The sequence below is a fragment of the Sturnira hondurensis genome, unplaced genomic scaffold (assembly GCF_014824575.4).
Source record: "Sturnira hondurensis isolate 20B ecotype Veracruz unplaced genomic scaffold, ASM1482457v3 Scaffold0007222, whole genome shotgun sequence".
In the NCBI taxonomy this organism is placed as follows: domain Eukaryota; kingdom Metazoa; phylum Chordata; class Mammalia; order Chiroptera; family Phyllostomidae; genus Sturnira; species Sturnira hondurensis.
The window spans coordinates 980,080-994,793 of record NW_028079853.1 but is presented as its reverse complement, the minus strand read 5'-3'; the positions used below and the strand labels follow the sequence as shown (position 1 = coordinate 994,793).

Here is a 14,714-nt window from a genome sequence, read left to right as displayed (position 1 = left end):
GTTTTTTTAAAATGCATGCTGATATGATCGCTGTCACAACAAAATCTAACAAAATTGTGTCAAATGAAGTTAAAGACAACTAAGCACCACTAGAGCCATCTTACAGGAAAAACTAAAAAAAAAACACAAAACTTTTTGGCCAACCCAATATGTCCCAAATCTTGCATGGGACGTACTTATGCTATAATATCATTTGTTATTTATCGGAAGTTAAATCTAACTGGGCATCCTTTCTTGTTTTGGGGTTTGTTTTGCGGTTCTTGTCTGCTAAATTTGGCAGCCCCACTGCAAGGCTGTGTGCGTGGGCAGCAGAACCTCCTGGTGCCCCTTTCCGCCTGCTGCACCCTGAGCGGCCCACACCTGTCTGCAGGAGCACCACACCTGTCTGCCGGAGCACACCGGGGAGAAGGCATTGGTCCCACACACAAGCACTTTCCGGCCGGTGATGGTCAGGACACGCACGTAGTTCTGACACTCCTCCTGAAGCAAGAAGGGGAGTGATGAAGGGGCTGGCTCTCAGGCACAGTGGCGGGTATCTTTTCTTCACACCGCTTCATCACAGCACTGCCCTGTGTCCCGGCGGCACTCTGCTCGGAAGTCCAGGTGGCAGCCGTGGCCATCCCCTGACCCCACAGCTCCCTCCACGGCCGTCTCACCGCTCACTGCCCACGCAGATGCTCAGGGCCGAGCCTGACCTGCACAGCAGCCCTAGCTCATCCAGTCTGGGCCTCTGAGCCGGCGGCTCTGTGCCCACGGCGTGCCCTTCCATCCCAGAAACCACAATCTTTCTGTTGGCTCACAGCCAGGACACCAGACCACCAAGGCCACATACCTCAGTCTTCCCTTTGCTTTGGCAGGAGCGGCGTGTGTCCTCATTGGAGGCCCACTCGGTGGCCTATGGGAGGAGCACACAGACATCACACAGCTGTGATATTCACTGCCTGGGCAGGCAGCTGCCGGGGTCTGGAGGGAACAGGAGGCTGGGAAAGGGTCAGGGACAGCCTGCAGGGTCAGAGTTCCTCTCACTACATCCAAGTGGACCTGGAGGACTGCCAAATCTCCTGACCCAGACACTTTAAGGAGTGGTCTCAGCCCCACGCCCCCCCCACCTTCCCGGGTCAGGGGAGGCTCGGGGAACAGCTTTCTCATGCTGCATCCCTACGCAGCTCAGTCCCTCCTTCCCGGGTCAGCCAGGGAACGGGAAGTGGTCAAGGGGGACCTTCAGGACCACCCAGTCCCAAGTGGGAATCGGGAAATGTGCCTCCATGATGCACCAGACATCCCTCCAATAAGTGGGAGGCAAGAAAGGCTGGATTTTGCAAAACTTAGAGACCAAGATCTACTTAATTTTCCCACTACAACCCTGCAAAGTGTTTGCTGTTGCTGTTAGGTGAAGAAACTCGGGCTCCGTGTGACTTGCTGCTGGTACGAGGTAGCACGGGGACTGGAACCCGCATTTCTGATTCAAGGGCTCCATGCGTGTTTTGTGTTTTTCGTTCTCCCACCCTCTCAAGGACCCAGGATGTCCCCTTTCCTAATGGCTCCCCCTCCCCACCCCCTCCAGCTCCTTGTCTCATTGTCACAACCTGTCCTGTGTCCCCTGTAGCTTCACTCACACTGTTGTGGAGTAATGTGCTTGGGGACACACCTTTTCTCAGAGACCCGGAGGACACTGTCATGTTCCCAACTGTTACGGCACTAGGAGAGGGCTGTTGCTGTCCTCCTCTGTCTGTTCTCTCTCTACCCTCTGACAGTCCCCCCCAGCCTCAGAAAGAGCAGCTGGAGGGAGAAGTGACACCCTTGAGGTCCAGGCAATGGCAACAGCCCTGGTGTGCAACTCATTAGATATTCGTGGGGCATGTGTACAAACATGAACTGCCTACCTGCCCTGGGAGAGGGAGCCCTGAGCAAGCAGCTCTCCCATCCAACACAGGGAAAACAAAATACCTGCTTTCAAGTTCTAACAAAGCTCCTTGTAGCTGTGAAGTCACTGCCTGCAGAGCCTGGGGCCCCGGTGTGAGAGGTGAAGAAGGGTGCTAGGAAGGAAGGCAGGGCTGCTCTTTGCCTTCCAGACTGTGACCGCCCACAGCCCCAACATGGCTGCTTTGTGGGAGGGCTGACTTCTGCAGACCCCAGATTCAGGAGCAGGGTGGCGAGTTTGTCACGCCTCCATCAGATCTATGGGCAGGCTGGGCTCATCCAGCCACACCAGGCCTGGGGCTCAGGCCTCTGCTCCCAGACTCTGGGGAGAGGCAAATGGCCCCTGGCCTCTAGCCACATTGGTTAGTTTGGACAGAGACAATGGAGCCATTGTCATACTCAGGGCCCTGTCAGCATGGGACAGAAGGTGGCTGGGGTGGAACAGGTTGGGCAAAAGGCCTCACTGGGGCCTGGGGTCCCTGAGCACAGGGGCACTTTCAAGGGGTCAGCATTGTTCCTAAGAGGGTGGGAAGCCCATTGGGTGTGGGGAGCAGGTGTGTACAATCAAAAGGGGTTAAAGTTACACGGAGCTGAACCCGGGACAAGCACCATGCCAGGCACTTGACACACCTTCTCTCTTTCATCTTCACCACAGCCAGCGGCACATGCAGCCTTCCACCCATTTTACAGGCGAGCAAAGTGAAGATCAGAGAAGCTGGACAATGTGCTCAAGGCCACAAAGCTAGAGAGCGACAAACCCAAGACGCAAACCCAGACAACCGACACTGGAACTCATCCTGCAGTCTCTCACAGTGACCAGATTTCTCAGACTACAAGCTGGAGCATACGGCCTGAAAAGAACATGTGTGCATTTGTCATGAAAACAGCACAGCATGGGCTTGAGTCTTTTTCTTTTTAATTGCATTTTAAAATTTATTTTTGTTAAGGTAATTATGCAGAGTTGAAAAATTATTTTAAAAAACCCAAATAACCTACTCCTCCCACATGCCAACTCATTTCCCAGGAACAACGACCACTTCCAATATTTCTCTGTGCCTGCGCTTTTTAATTCAACTTCTCAAAAACACGTGTTGGTCTCAGACTTCATTTCCAACTTCCATTATGGGGGTGAAGATTCTTCCCACTGACCCAGCCCCGTTCGGTCCCTCCTCAAAGCACACATTCATTTCCCCTCTGCCCATCTTCCCATTACAATTATGTAATATTCATTACATAGTTAATATTTTAAATTAACAATCCACATAAAGTATTTACATTATTATGAATTTGTAAAAATGGTTTGCTACTACCAACTAATGCCTCAGATTACAGCTTCAATTGTAGTATGAACCACTAAGGAAGAATATGTGCTGCCAAACTTCACTACTTAAATTGTTAATGTGAACTTATCAACAGCACTCTTATCTACACATTTTTAACCATCTATCAGTTTTGTGCATACAAAAAAGAAAAATTGAGGCAAAATTAAACCTCTTTAAACCGTCTTTTGAATTCATAGTTAATCTTCAGAATCACTTCTCCATTCAGCTGTCAGTTGGTTGGTCTTATGGAATCAGAGCACAGGAATAACGACCAAGTTCAAGTGAGGCACTGACAACTCCACAGGACTGCAGTCTGGCTGACAGTGACCGTACGATGCCTTCAACTGGAAGATGTGGTCTGATTTCAGACTCTTTAAAAATATAAACACATGTCCATCTGAGAATCAAGGAAATTGGCTGATTCTGATGAGGTTTCCTTTCTTTTTTCTTTTATGTTTATTTTTTAAAAGATTTTATTTATTTATCTTTAGAGGGGAACGGAAGGAGAGAGGGAGAGAAATGTCAATGTATGGTTGCCTCTCGTGTGTCCCCTCCTGCAAACTGGCTGGCAACCCAGGCATGTGCCCTGACTGGGAATCAAATCGCGATTCTCCGGTTTGCAGGCCTGCACTCAACCCACTGAGCTACACCAGCCAGGGTTTCTTTTTTAAAAAATTGAGTTCACTGGGGTGACATTGGTCAATAAGATCATATAGGTTTCAGGTATACAATTCCATAATACCTCATCTGTATATCACACTGTGTGTTCCCCACCCGAGTGAAATGCCCTCCCTTCACCTTTTATCTCCTTTACCCTCTTCTCCCTCCCTCTGCCCCTCTATTCCTCTGGTAGTCACCGCACTGTTCACTGTTGTCTGTGCCTATGACCTTTTTTTTTTCCTTTCTGCTTAATCCCTCCACCTTTTTCACTCACCCTCCCATCTCCCTCCCCTCTGACAGCTGTCAGTCTGTTCTCTGTATTTATGAGTCTTTTTCTACTGTTTGTTAGTTTACTCTGTTCATTAGATTCCACATACAAATGAAACTATATGGTACTTGTTCTTTCTCTGACTGGCTTATTTCACTTAACATAATGTCCTTCAAGTTCATCCGTGCTGTTGCAAAAGGTCAGATTTCCTCCTTTTTTAAGGCCAAGTGACTATTTCATCCACTCAACTACTGATGGACACTGGGGCTGCTTCCCTATCTCGGTGACTGTAAATAATGCCGCAATGAACATAGGGGTGCGTATGCTCTTTTGAATTAGTGTTTCATGTTTCCTCAGATATATTCCCATAAGTGGAATTCCTAGGTCAAAAGGTAGTTCTATTTTTAATTTTTTGAAGGAGGTTCCCTTTCTTGGCCAACTTTTCATTTTTCCTGAATTGAATAATTGTCTTGATTCTTGCTTGTTTTCCAATTCAAATTATTAATTTTTCCCAAATGGCCAACAGATGTTACAAATCCCTCTTGATACTGTTTGCTAACTGCACCAGCAAAAGGTTCAGATTATCTACAAGCTCTCATCCTCTTCTTCCTGCCCCAGGATGGGCTGACGGCTTCCTCTTGCCTGTTAACCTAGACTTACCTTCCCTCCTTTCCTGTCCGCTGAATCCCATGTTTCCTTCTTTCCTGATTTACATGCTTATTTTGCTAGAACGCATCTCCAGTATCTTCCTAAGCAAAGGAATGCAGTACATTGATCATTAAAAACTCTTGCATGTCTGCCCTCACTGGTGTAGCTCAGTGGATTGACTGCGGGCCTGTGAACCACGCGATCGCAGTTCAATTCCCAGTCAGGGCACATGCCTGGGTTGCAGGCCAGTTCCCAGCAGGGGACTCACGAGAGGCAACCATACATTGACACTTCTCTCTTTCTCTCCTTCCCTTCCCCTCTAATGATAAATAAATAAAATCTTTTAAAAAAAAACCTCTTGCATGTCTAATTCAGTCTATCTTCATATGTCGTTGATAGTTTTGTTATAGAATTTTAGGCTGAAAATAATTTTTTACTCAGAATTTTAAAGGCATTTATTCCTCCACTGGCTTCTGGATTCCAGGGCTCTATCGACTCTGCAACTCTTACTCCCCATCTTTGGCAGTGACCATTTGCTTTAGGCTCTAGGAGCCTTCAGCATCTTCTCTGTAATACTCAAGCCTGAATTTCACACTGCTTTGCCTCCGTGCACATCTCTTTGGGAATTCAGAGAGCTCTTTCAGTGTGAACACCCATCCTCTGTTTTGAAAATTTTCTTGTTATTTTGTATGTCATTTCTTCCTCAGTTTTTTCTCCATTCTCTTTTTTTGAAACTCATTAATCCGGCCCACCATCGGCCCTTGTGCCCTGACCATGGGGTTTCCCGTTATTTCTCGCCCATTTTTCATTTCTTTCATTGTTGTTGCTCTGATTTCTGGGAGATGTTCTTCAACTTTACCACCTAAATTCAAATTTTATTTCCATGATCACATTATACATTCCCATATTTTTAATTTATTGCTTTATAAACAAAAGATACTTTTATATCTCGGCAGAGTCGTTTTTTTCTAATTAATTTTTTAATGTTTTCTTTTATTTCTTGCACTGGTCCTACTTTTCACAGCTTTCTTCATCTGTTTGTTTGTTTGTTTTGATCTTTCTGTCTCACTTTATAGGTTTTCCTCAAATGTCTGGTGGTTTTGGCTATTTGTTTATATTTAAAAATAAATCAGTTCTGGCCAAGATGGAGACGTAGGTAGATACATTTTGCCTTCTTGTAGAACCAAAAGAAGGACAACAACAAATTTAAAAACAAAAAACAACCAGAACCACCAGAAAATTGAACTGTATGGAAATCTGACAACCAAGGAGTTAAAGAGGAGACATTCATCCAGACCAGCACGAGGGCTGGAGATGGGTAGCCAGGGAGGAGAGGACTGGAAGGTGGTGGCTGGAGGACTGGGCAAGGCAGCAGCTGGTGAACTGAGCAGTCCCACATTTACATGCAGATAAACAGGGAGGAACAACAGGGGAGTGAGACAGACAGTGCTACCCAGGGTTCCAGCATGGGGAAATAAAACCTTGAAACCTCTGGCTGGAAAAACCTGTGGGAGTTGTGGCAATAGGATAAACTCCTAGACTCATGAGAGAGTTTGTTGGAGAGACCCACAGGTTCCTAGAATGTACACAAACCAACCTACCTAGGAATCAGCACCAGAAGGGCCCAAATTGCTTGTGGGTAGCGAGGGAAGTGACTGAAAGCAGGCTGAAAGCCAAGCAAGTGGCATTGCTCCCTCTCAAACCCTATGTAGTGCCACAACGCAGCAATGTTGGTGGCCTGGGCCTGGCAAATACCTAAGGCTCTCCCCTTTATAATGCAATAGGTGTGCCAAGGCAAAGAAATACGGCCTGAATGAAAGAACAGATCAAAACTCCAAAAATAAAACTAAGCAATAAAGAGATAGCTAACCTAACAGATTCAGAGTTCAAAACACTGGTAGTCAGGACGCTCACAGAAATGGCTGAGTATGGTTGCAAAATAGAGGAAGAAGTGATGGCTATGAAAAGTGAAATAAAGAAAAATATATGTGGAGCCAACAGTGAAGGGAAGGAAACTTGGACTCAAATCAATGATTTGAGGCAGAAGGAAGAAATAAACATTCAACCAGAACAGAATGAAGAAACAAAAATTCAAAAAGATGAGGAGAGGCTTAGGAACCTGCTGGATAACTTTAAACATTCCAATATCCGAATCACAGGGGTACAGGAGGGGAAGAGGAAGAGCAAGAAATTGAAAACTTCCTTGAAAAAAATAATAAAGGAGAACTTCCCCAATTTGGCAAAGGAAATAGACTGCCAGGAAGTCCAGGAAGCTCAGAGAGTCCCAAAGAAGTTGGACCCAAGGAAGCACACACCAAGGCACATCATAATTACATTACTCATGATTAAAAATAAGGAGAGAACCCTGGCTGGTGTGGCTCAGAGGATTGAGTACCAGCCTGCAAACCAAAAGATCACAGGTTTAATGCCAAGTCAGGGCACATGATTGGGTTGTGGGCCAGGTCCCAAGTAGGGAGCATGTGAGAGGCAACCACACATTAATGTTTCTCTCCCTATCTCTCTCCCTCCCTACCCCTCTGTCTAAAAATAAATTCTTTTTAAAAAAGATAAGGAGAGAATCTTAAAAGCAGCAAGAGAAAAGAAGACAGTTGTCTACAAAGGAATGCCCATTAGACTATCAGCTGATTTCTCAAAAGAAATTTTGCAGGCAAGAAGGGGCTGGAAAGAAGTATTCAAAGTCATGAAAAGCAAGGACCTACATCCAAGATTGCTCTATCCAGCAAAGCTATCATTTAGAATGAAAGGGCAGATCAAGTGCTTCCCAGATAAGGTCAAGTTCAAGGAGTTCACCATCACCAAGCCCTTATTATATGAAATGTTAAAGGGACTTATCTAAGAAAAAGAAGATGATCAAAAACAAGAACAGTAAAATGACAACAAACTCACAACTATCAACAACTGAACCTAAAAACAACAAAAACAAACAATATTGTTTGAACAATAGAACAGGAACAGAATCACAGAAATGGAAATCACATGGAGGGTTATTAGTGAGGTGGGGGTGTGGGAGAATGGGGGAAGAGGTACAGGTAATAAGAAGCATAAATTGTAGGTAAAAAATAGACAGGGGGAGGTTAAGAATAGTATAGGAAATGAAGAAGCCAAGAACTTATCTGTACAACCCATGAACATGAATTAATGCTGGTCGGAGTGGTTGTGCAGGGCAGAGGGGAATAAAGGAAAGAAAAAAAATGGGACAATGGTAATAGCGCAATCAATACAATATACAAATAAATAAATCACTATTTCCCACTGAAAGTAACCGAGACTTCTTAGAGAAAAGACTGATTTCAGGTCTGGGTTTAGGAAACGTACAAGGTGCTCCTGAAACATTTCCTTACACATAGTAAGGATGCAATCAAAGCCATCATTCGCGTCAAAGGACCCAACCTGAAGCCGCCCCCTACTGGCAAAAGATGGGATAGCCATGAAAGATAACTGCAATGGGTAGGTAACGTTTAAAGGCATGAACTGTAATAATAATGAAAAAAGAATATAATTGATCACCACTGACAGATACTAACAAACCAGCTGATTATTTGAAAACCGATAAATAAAGACAAAGTACCAACCATGTACTTTTCCTATATGACTATATCATTGGGAACCAAATAAGAGAGGAAGAGAAGGTTCTCTTTGCAGAAGTGGTCCAGCAGCACATTATAACACTTTAAGAATTCATGGATCCAGGAAGCAATCATCAATAGCTGCTAACATAAGAAAAAAGAGAAAATCAGATACCATTCCAAAAAAAAAGTATTCAACAACATCTATAAAGTGATATTTCTGGAACCTACATGGAGTAAAGTCTTTAGATCTAAAAATCAATTTACAGATGACACAGAGAATTGAGGAACGTGTTAAGTTATACCACTCGGACTGCAATCAGTCAAATCCTACCTGTGGGAAGCTATCTGTAGGACACAGGCTTACCCAGTGAATGAACTGCGCAAAGAGAAAGAAGAGAAACATTGTTCTAGCCTCAAACCCCACGTATGTCCTCCTCACCTTCCCTGGAGGGTCTAAATGTGGAGTCTCGCTCGTCGGGTCTCTAGAGAAAGAGTCTTCGTCTCTCTTAGCTGGGGGAGGGGTAAAATGGAGGAAGGGGCAGTTGTGTGGGATGGGACAGAGATCTGGGTTCCAACCTTTCAATTTTGAGAATTTCAGCCATTTCCCCCATTTAGGCTTCTACCTCAGCCTCACTCCACAATGTCTGACAGCCATTTCCGAGCCTCCTGGGCGTGGGTTTGTTTCTCTGCCACATCCCGTCTGTGACCTGTCCTGCTCTGCTGAATCAGGTGTGATTTCTCCATCGGCCCCTCAGCTCCCCAGAATGTGTTTCATCTGCTACCTCTGACATCGCTTTCGTTCTGTCCTTGTGCATTTGTACCTTTTACATTTCTTCACTGTCCTTTGGTGGAGTTTTGCGAAGGAGTCGAGATAGACGTGTGTGACCAACCTGCCACACACCAAGCTTTAGACCAGGATGGTGACTGCATGGTTTTCAGCTCTGGGAGAAAGCCAGTGAGATGCTAGGAAATGAGTCATGTCCTTGTAGACTCGGCAGCTCCCCTGGACACCAGGAGCAGTGGTGGAACGTTGACACATCTTCTGAGCATTAAGTCCACCGCTCAGCCGAGTTTAGACTTCAAACAACTCCCCAGCTGCCAGACCAGCTTGGAGAATGTAGGGATAACCAGCAGAGAGCTCAGAATCAGCTTCACCACCTGCCCAGGCCCAGACAAAGCCCCCGATGCGTTCTCCTGTGCATGTGCACGTCAGTCCCCATTTCTGTCCTCGCAGGGCGTGGGGCAGCTCATGATCAGAAATCCATTGCAACCAGACCTCCAGCCGAGTCATTTGCCGGCTGCTCACCAGCTGCCAATGGCCAAATTCAGCTTCGCTTGCCATCAGGCAACGCCCTCCTCCTGACACTGTCAACCACTTGCCGCCTCTTCTTCCCCAAAGCCCATTTGTTAGGTTACACTGGTAAATAAGCATCATAGGTGAGCTGATTGATTTCGAGTCCCCTCCACGTGTGTACACTCTCTGCCCCTCTGCCCACCTCCCCTCCATTCAGCGCTTGGAGAACCCAGGAGACAGAGTATTTCGATTTTCCTCAAGGAACGGCAGTTTACGTAAATTGGTGAATAAGGGTTAGGTACTCAGAAGTCCTTTTAATGGACACTGGTTTGCGCAAACTATTTGCACATAGATTTTTCTTTAAGGGATGTTAATTATTGAAACCATCGATAAAGCAGTGAGTTTTAAGTTTGGTTAGATCATACCCTGAAGTCACAGGGGAGGATCAGTGGGCTGTAATGGAGTTACTTTATGGCCATCCTACCGCCAGGCAGTGTGGATGTAAAAAAAGCCAGGCAGGGTTGGGGGCAGGGCTCCACCTCCTCCTGAAGGCAAAGCGGTCAGTTCAGCTCATTTTTTTAGCACTGTTTGCTGTGAGCCACTTGCGATAGCAGATGTCGAGGACTGACAGTTTATACACAGGGACTGGAAGCCTCAGATATGACAATGGAAGGGTGCATGCCAAATTCAGGCTTTTATGATCAAAAGTCAGGACTTTCGGCCCTGGCTAGTGTAGCTCAGTGGATTGAGCACAGGCCTGCAAACCAGAGGATCACAGTTCGATTCCCAGTCAGGGCACACACCTGGGTTTGCAGGCCAGTTCCCTGCAGGCCAACTCCCAGCAGGGGATGCACGAAAGGCAACCATACATTGATGTTTCTCTCCCTCTCTCCTTCCCCTCTAAAGATAAATAAATAAATAAAGTCTTAAAAAAAAAGTCAGGACTTTCCGCCAGGCCTGAGGACCAGGGGCTGAGGTCTGCTGCAAGCCTCTGGGAGGGAGGAGTCCTGGTCAGCCTCCTCCGACTTCACTCTGGTTCTTTCTGCCCAGCCCCATGTGGTGGGCACAGGGACGTGCAATGTATTTTTTTCTCTCCTTTGTTTCAACGCAAGTAAATAGTTACCTCCAGAGGCCAGGCCCCAAAGAGACAACGTGAAAATGTGGTAAAACCGATGCCTGGTGTGCTGGTGACTGGTTTGCAGTCCTCCAGAGAACTCTGTGACACTGAGCCCCTGACCCAAGCTCGAGTTACGGGGCTCATCTATGATATCTTCCCATGGCTGAGATCGGCATGGAGTTGCAGGAACCAAACGCCAGGCCTTGTCATCAAGCGGAAGAGTCCTAACATCTGGTAAGCTAGAGACCCAGAAATGAGGACCAGCTGTCAAGGACACCTGGGGATGCCAAACCAGTTGGGAAGCATCTACAGAAAAGATCTTCTTGACATCCTCCTTGACAGCGGCTCCTAAATTTGGCTGCACAGGGAATCACTAGAGAGCTTTGAAAAATCCCAGGGCCTGGCTGGACCCCAGACCAATTAAGTCAGCCTATCTGAGGGCGGGACTCGGGTATCAGTGTTTTTAAAGCTCCTTGGGGATCGCAGTGAGCAGCCTGGGAGAAGCGCTCTGCCCAGAGTCAGGCCAGCTCTGTTCCCACCCTGATCCGTGCAGGCCAGAGGCCTGGATGGCACCACAGTGGGCCAAGCCTTCCTAAGCCCTTCAGGGCTGCCAGCTTCCCTGACCCTAGGGGTCACCTTCCTGATGAAGACAGTGGGCCTGGTACTCCCTAGTGCTGTCTGGTGCTGGACCTTATGTGATTCCAGCACCCGGAGACCTCTCCTCTCCCTTCTCTCCATCCCTACGCTGCTGCCTGAGTGCAACTCTCCCCAGGGCTGGCCTGGACCATTGCAGCTGCCGCCTGAGTGGCTCCTCCACTAATGTGTTTTCTGCAGCTGGGCCAGGCAATCAAAATATCTAATCTCTTCATGCTACTTCTCTGCTTAACACACTTCAAGGAGCCCCCAATGCCTTCAAAGTAAAATATGAACCTCTCTGCTCAGCAGTGAAGACCCTCTGCAATGCAGCCTCTCCCTCCCCCTGGGCCTCAGCTCCCACCCTTATCCTATTCACACCCTGTGACTCCGCCACACCGGGGCCTCAGTGCTCCCCACTATTTCCCACATCTGTGTCTCCTCTGCAGCTGCCTGGCACACCCCAACCCTTCAAGTTCCAGCTCAAGGGCAGCTCTCTAGGAAGCCTTTGCAGACCCCATTGGGCTCTTCATGCTTCTGGGCCACCACCACCCCCAACAAAGAGCCCTCCCTGCGGTCTTCCGAAAGCATTCATTTTGCACACCGGTCTCTCTTCCCCCTTTAGCCGAATTACTCCTCCCAGAAGAACTTCCTTTGCAGATCATGGGAACCTAACAAAAAGCTACTGCCCAAGCTCAGGGCAGCACCCCCCTGGACCCACTTCCTCCCAGCTGCTGTGAATCACCTCTGCACCAGCTTCCCCAGACTCTGACCTGCTAGGTCTGACATCGGGACTTCACTTTCTGAAGAGAAAGGACGCCAAGAGAAAACTGGGCTCTGGCTGGGCTGCGTGTGACTGAGCTGGCAGGCTGCGGGATGCTGCCTCTGGGCCTCCTCTGCCTTGCTCCAGCCCAGGCTCCGGGATCCCACCCAGGAAAGGGGATCATTTATGATCTTATGATATTACAGCTCATTTATGTGGTCTCCCACATGTTTGTTCCTTGAGGCAAGGGATGGAGCCTGACTCACCTTTGGCTCTTAAGTGCCCGGTCTCCTCCCTAGGACTGGACCTGGGCTTTAGCAGGTACAGGTATTCAGTCAAGTTTAGGGGGGGTGGTTAGATGGATGGGTAGGCGAGTTGGAGGGTCAGGGTATGGACAGAAGGGTAGGCAGATCAATAAATGGGTGGGTGGCATTTCCTTTCAAATTGTTCTGGTTTCTTCTCATGGGCACACCTTTCCTGCTCCCTTAAACCTCCCCTCGGAAGCCAGCTGCAATGGCCCCCGGGTACAGACCCAGGTGAAGCTAGAAGAAAGCACACCAGGATGTCATACCAGCTCACCAAGGACAATGCACCTTCCCCAACTGGCCTTGTGGTGAAACTGGGCACCCAACAGCCCAGCGTCTGACTAATGCTCGTTCCGCTCTCTAGTTAGTTATGTGTATCCCTCATCATCTTTTCCGGTGAGACCTGCAGGCCCAAGACTCTGCTTGTCTTACTGCCCCTCTGCCCCCAGCTTGGTTTGGATACATAGTAAGTGCTCAATAAACGCTTGATAGCTGGGAGAGCAGCAAGCCTCCCAGACACAAGGACTGGGGTTCCGCCCTCACTGAAGAAGAGATGGCCTTCCTTTCTCTAGGATGTTCAGCCTCTGCAGAGATGGTGTGGTGTCTGTTTCTCAGTCCAAGATAAACGCTCTGGATCAAGAAGTCCCATTAAAGTACCACCCAGAGCACTTAGGGCATTATGCTTGGGGAGTCCTTCTTGGCAGCAGATAATAAATAAATTACAGCTTAGTGGAAATGCTGGGTGAGAAGGGGATTACTCAGGCCAGCCTAAGAAAGGAACCAGGGACACCCTGTCCCTTGAGACCCAAACTCAGAGACCCCCCCGTGGATTTAGGCGCTGGACTCAGAACGACCAACCACTCCAGTTTTCCCAATGCTGCCCTGGTTTCAGCACTGGAAGTCCTGCATCCTGAGGCTCCACAGACCTGGGCAAGCAGGGCATTGTCACCCTAGCTCTGCTGCTCTCTTCCTCCCCTCCTGGGCAGCTCCTTCGCACAACGTAGGAAGAGTATCCTGTGTGTGTCTCCATGTTTGTGTGGCCTCGCCCTCACACCCAGATGTCTTCCCGGCAGTGACCTCCATAGTGAGTGAGAGTCTGTGGCCAGTGAAAAGAGCCTGGGGCTCCTCTTTCCAACCTCAGGGGTTAAATTTCGAGCCTTGCTCCCTGCGCTGCCCCAGCCGAGCTCCCCAATACCAGGGAAATTACAGGAAAGAGGAGGAAAGCAAATGTACCTGAAGGAGGGAGACGTTGGCAAGGCTGAGTCTGAAGAGGTAGTTCCTGTGAAAAAAGAAGTGGAAATCGTAAGTCCAGCTGGTTTTGCCGGCAGGTCCCCAGCAAGCAGCTGGCTGCTGCCTCCTGGGGCACCAGGACTGGGTGCCAATTGCAGAGGGTCTTTGGTAAGCTGACCCCCAAGGAGAGCTTTGCCTCACTTAGCTCATTAAATCTCCACAGCAGCCCTAGGAGCAGAGAGAAAAAACTCCATTTCACAGATGAAGAAACAGGCTGAAAAATGGCCGGTGGAGGAGTTAAAACCCAGAGATCGTAAGTGGAGGAGTTAAAACGCAGACTTGTCTAGTCCTAAAGCCCAGGCTTCCGGCCATCCAGGCAGGTCCAGGGAGGAACCGTCACCACTGTCCCAACTCTGGGGCCTGTTTCTGTTAAACCTGAAGCCTCCTGGAGCTCTTAAAGGGACCAAGACAGACCATCTTCCTTCTTCTCTCACCCACCTCCCTGACTCACTCCCCTCCTCAAACAGGCCGGCCATCTTTCCTGGCTCCACGCCATGGGCCCCCGCAATCCTACTTTCTCAGGTCCTGCAGTCCTTTTTGCAGTCAGTGACCCTAGGTCTGACTTTTCCACAGCCACCTCCCTGGACCACCCTGTCCCTCTTGCCCAAATTGTCCCTTCTGCTTCTTCATGATTCCTCTACCCCATAGTCTAGCCAGCACAGGTACCAGACTCAGATTCCTCAAAACACCATTTTCATCATATTAGCCTGCTATTCATGCCCGGGCCAGCTAGCTCAGCTGGTTAGAGCATCATCCTGATGTGCCAAGGTTATGGGTTCAATCCTGGTCAGTGCATGCACAAGAATCAACCAATGGCCCTGGCTGGTGTAGCTCAATGGATTGAATTCGGGCCTGCAAACCAGAGGATTGGGGTTCGATTCCCAGCCAGCATACATGCTTGGGT

General features: G+C 48.2%; 1 protein-coding gene across 2 annotated transcripts in view; it reads right to left on the bottom strand.

The window, feature by feature from the left end:
- The window catches only part of SEMA5B (semaphorin 5B), a 119,395-nt gene that overhangs the window by 16,648 nt on the left and 88,033 nt on the right, over window positions 1-14,714 (bottom strand). For both annotated transcript variants that reach the window (XM_037051470.1, XM_037051471.1), the window contains exons 4-6: window positions 13,754-13,799; window positions 833-895; window positions 382-480 (exon numbers count right to left, since the gene is read on the bottom strand). In XM_037051470.1, coding sequence (XP_036907365.1) covers window positions 382-480; window positions 833-895; window positions 13,754-13,799 — 208 coding nt within the window. The remainder of the gene's footprint in view (window positions 1-381; window positions 481-832; window positions 896-13,753; window positions 13,800-14,714) is intronic.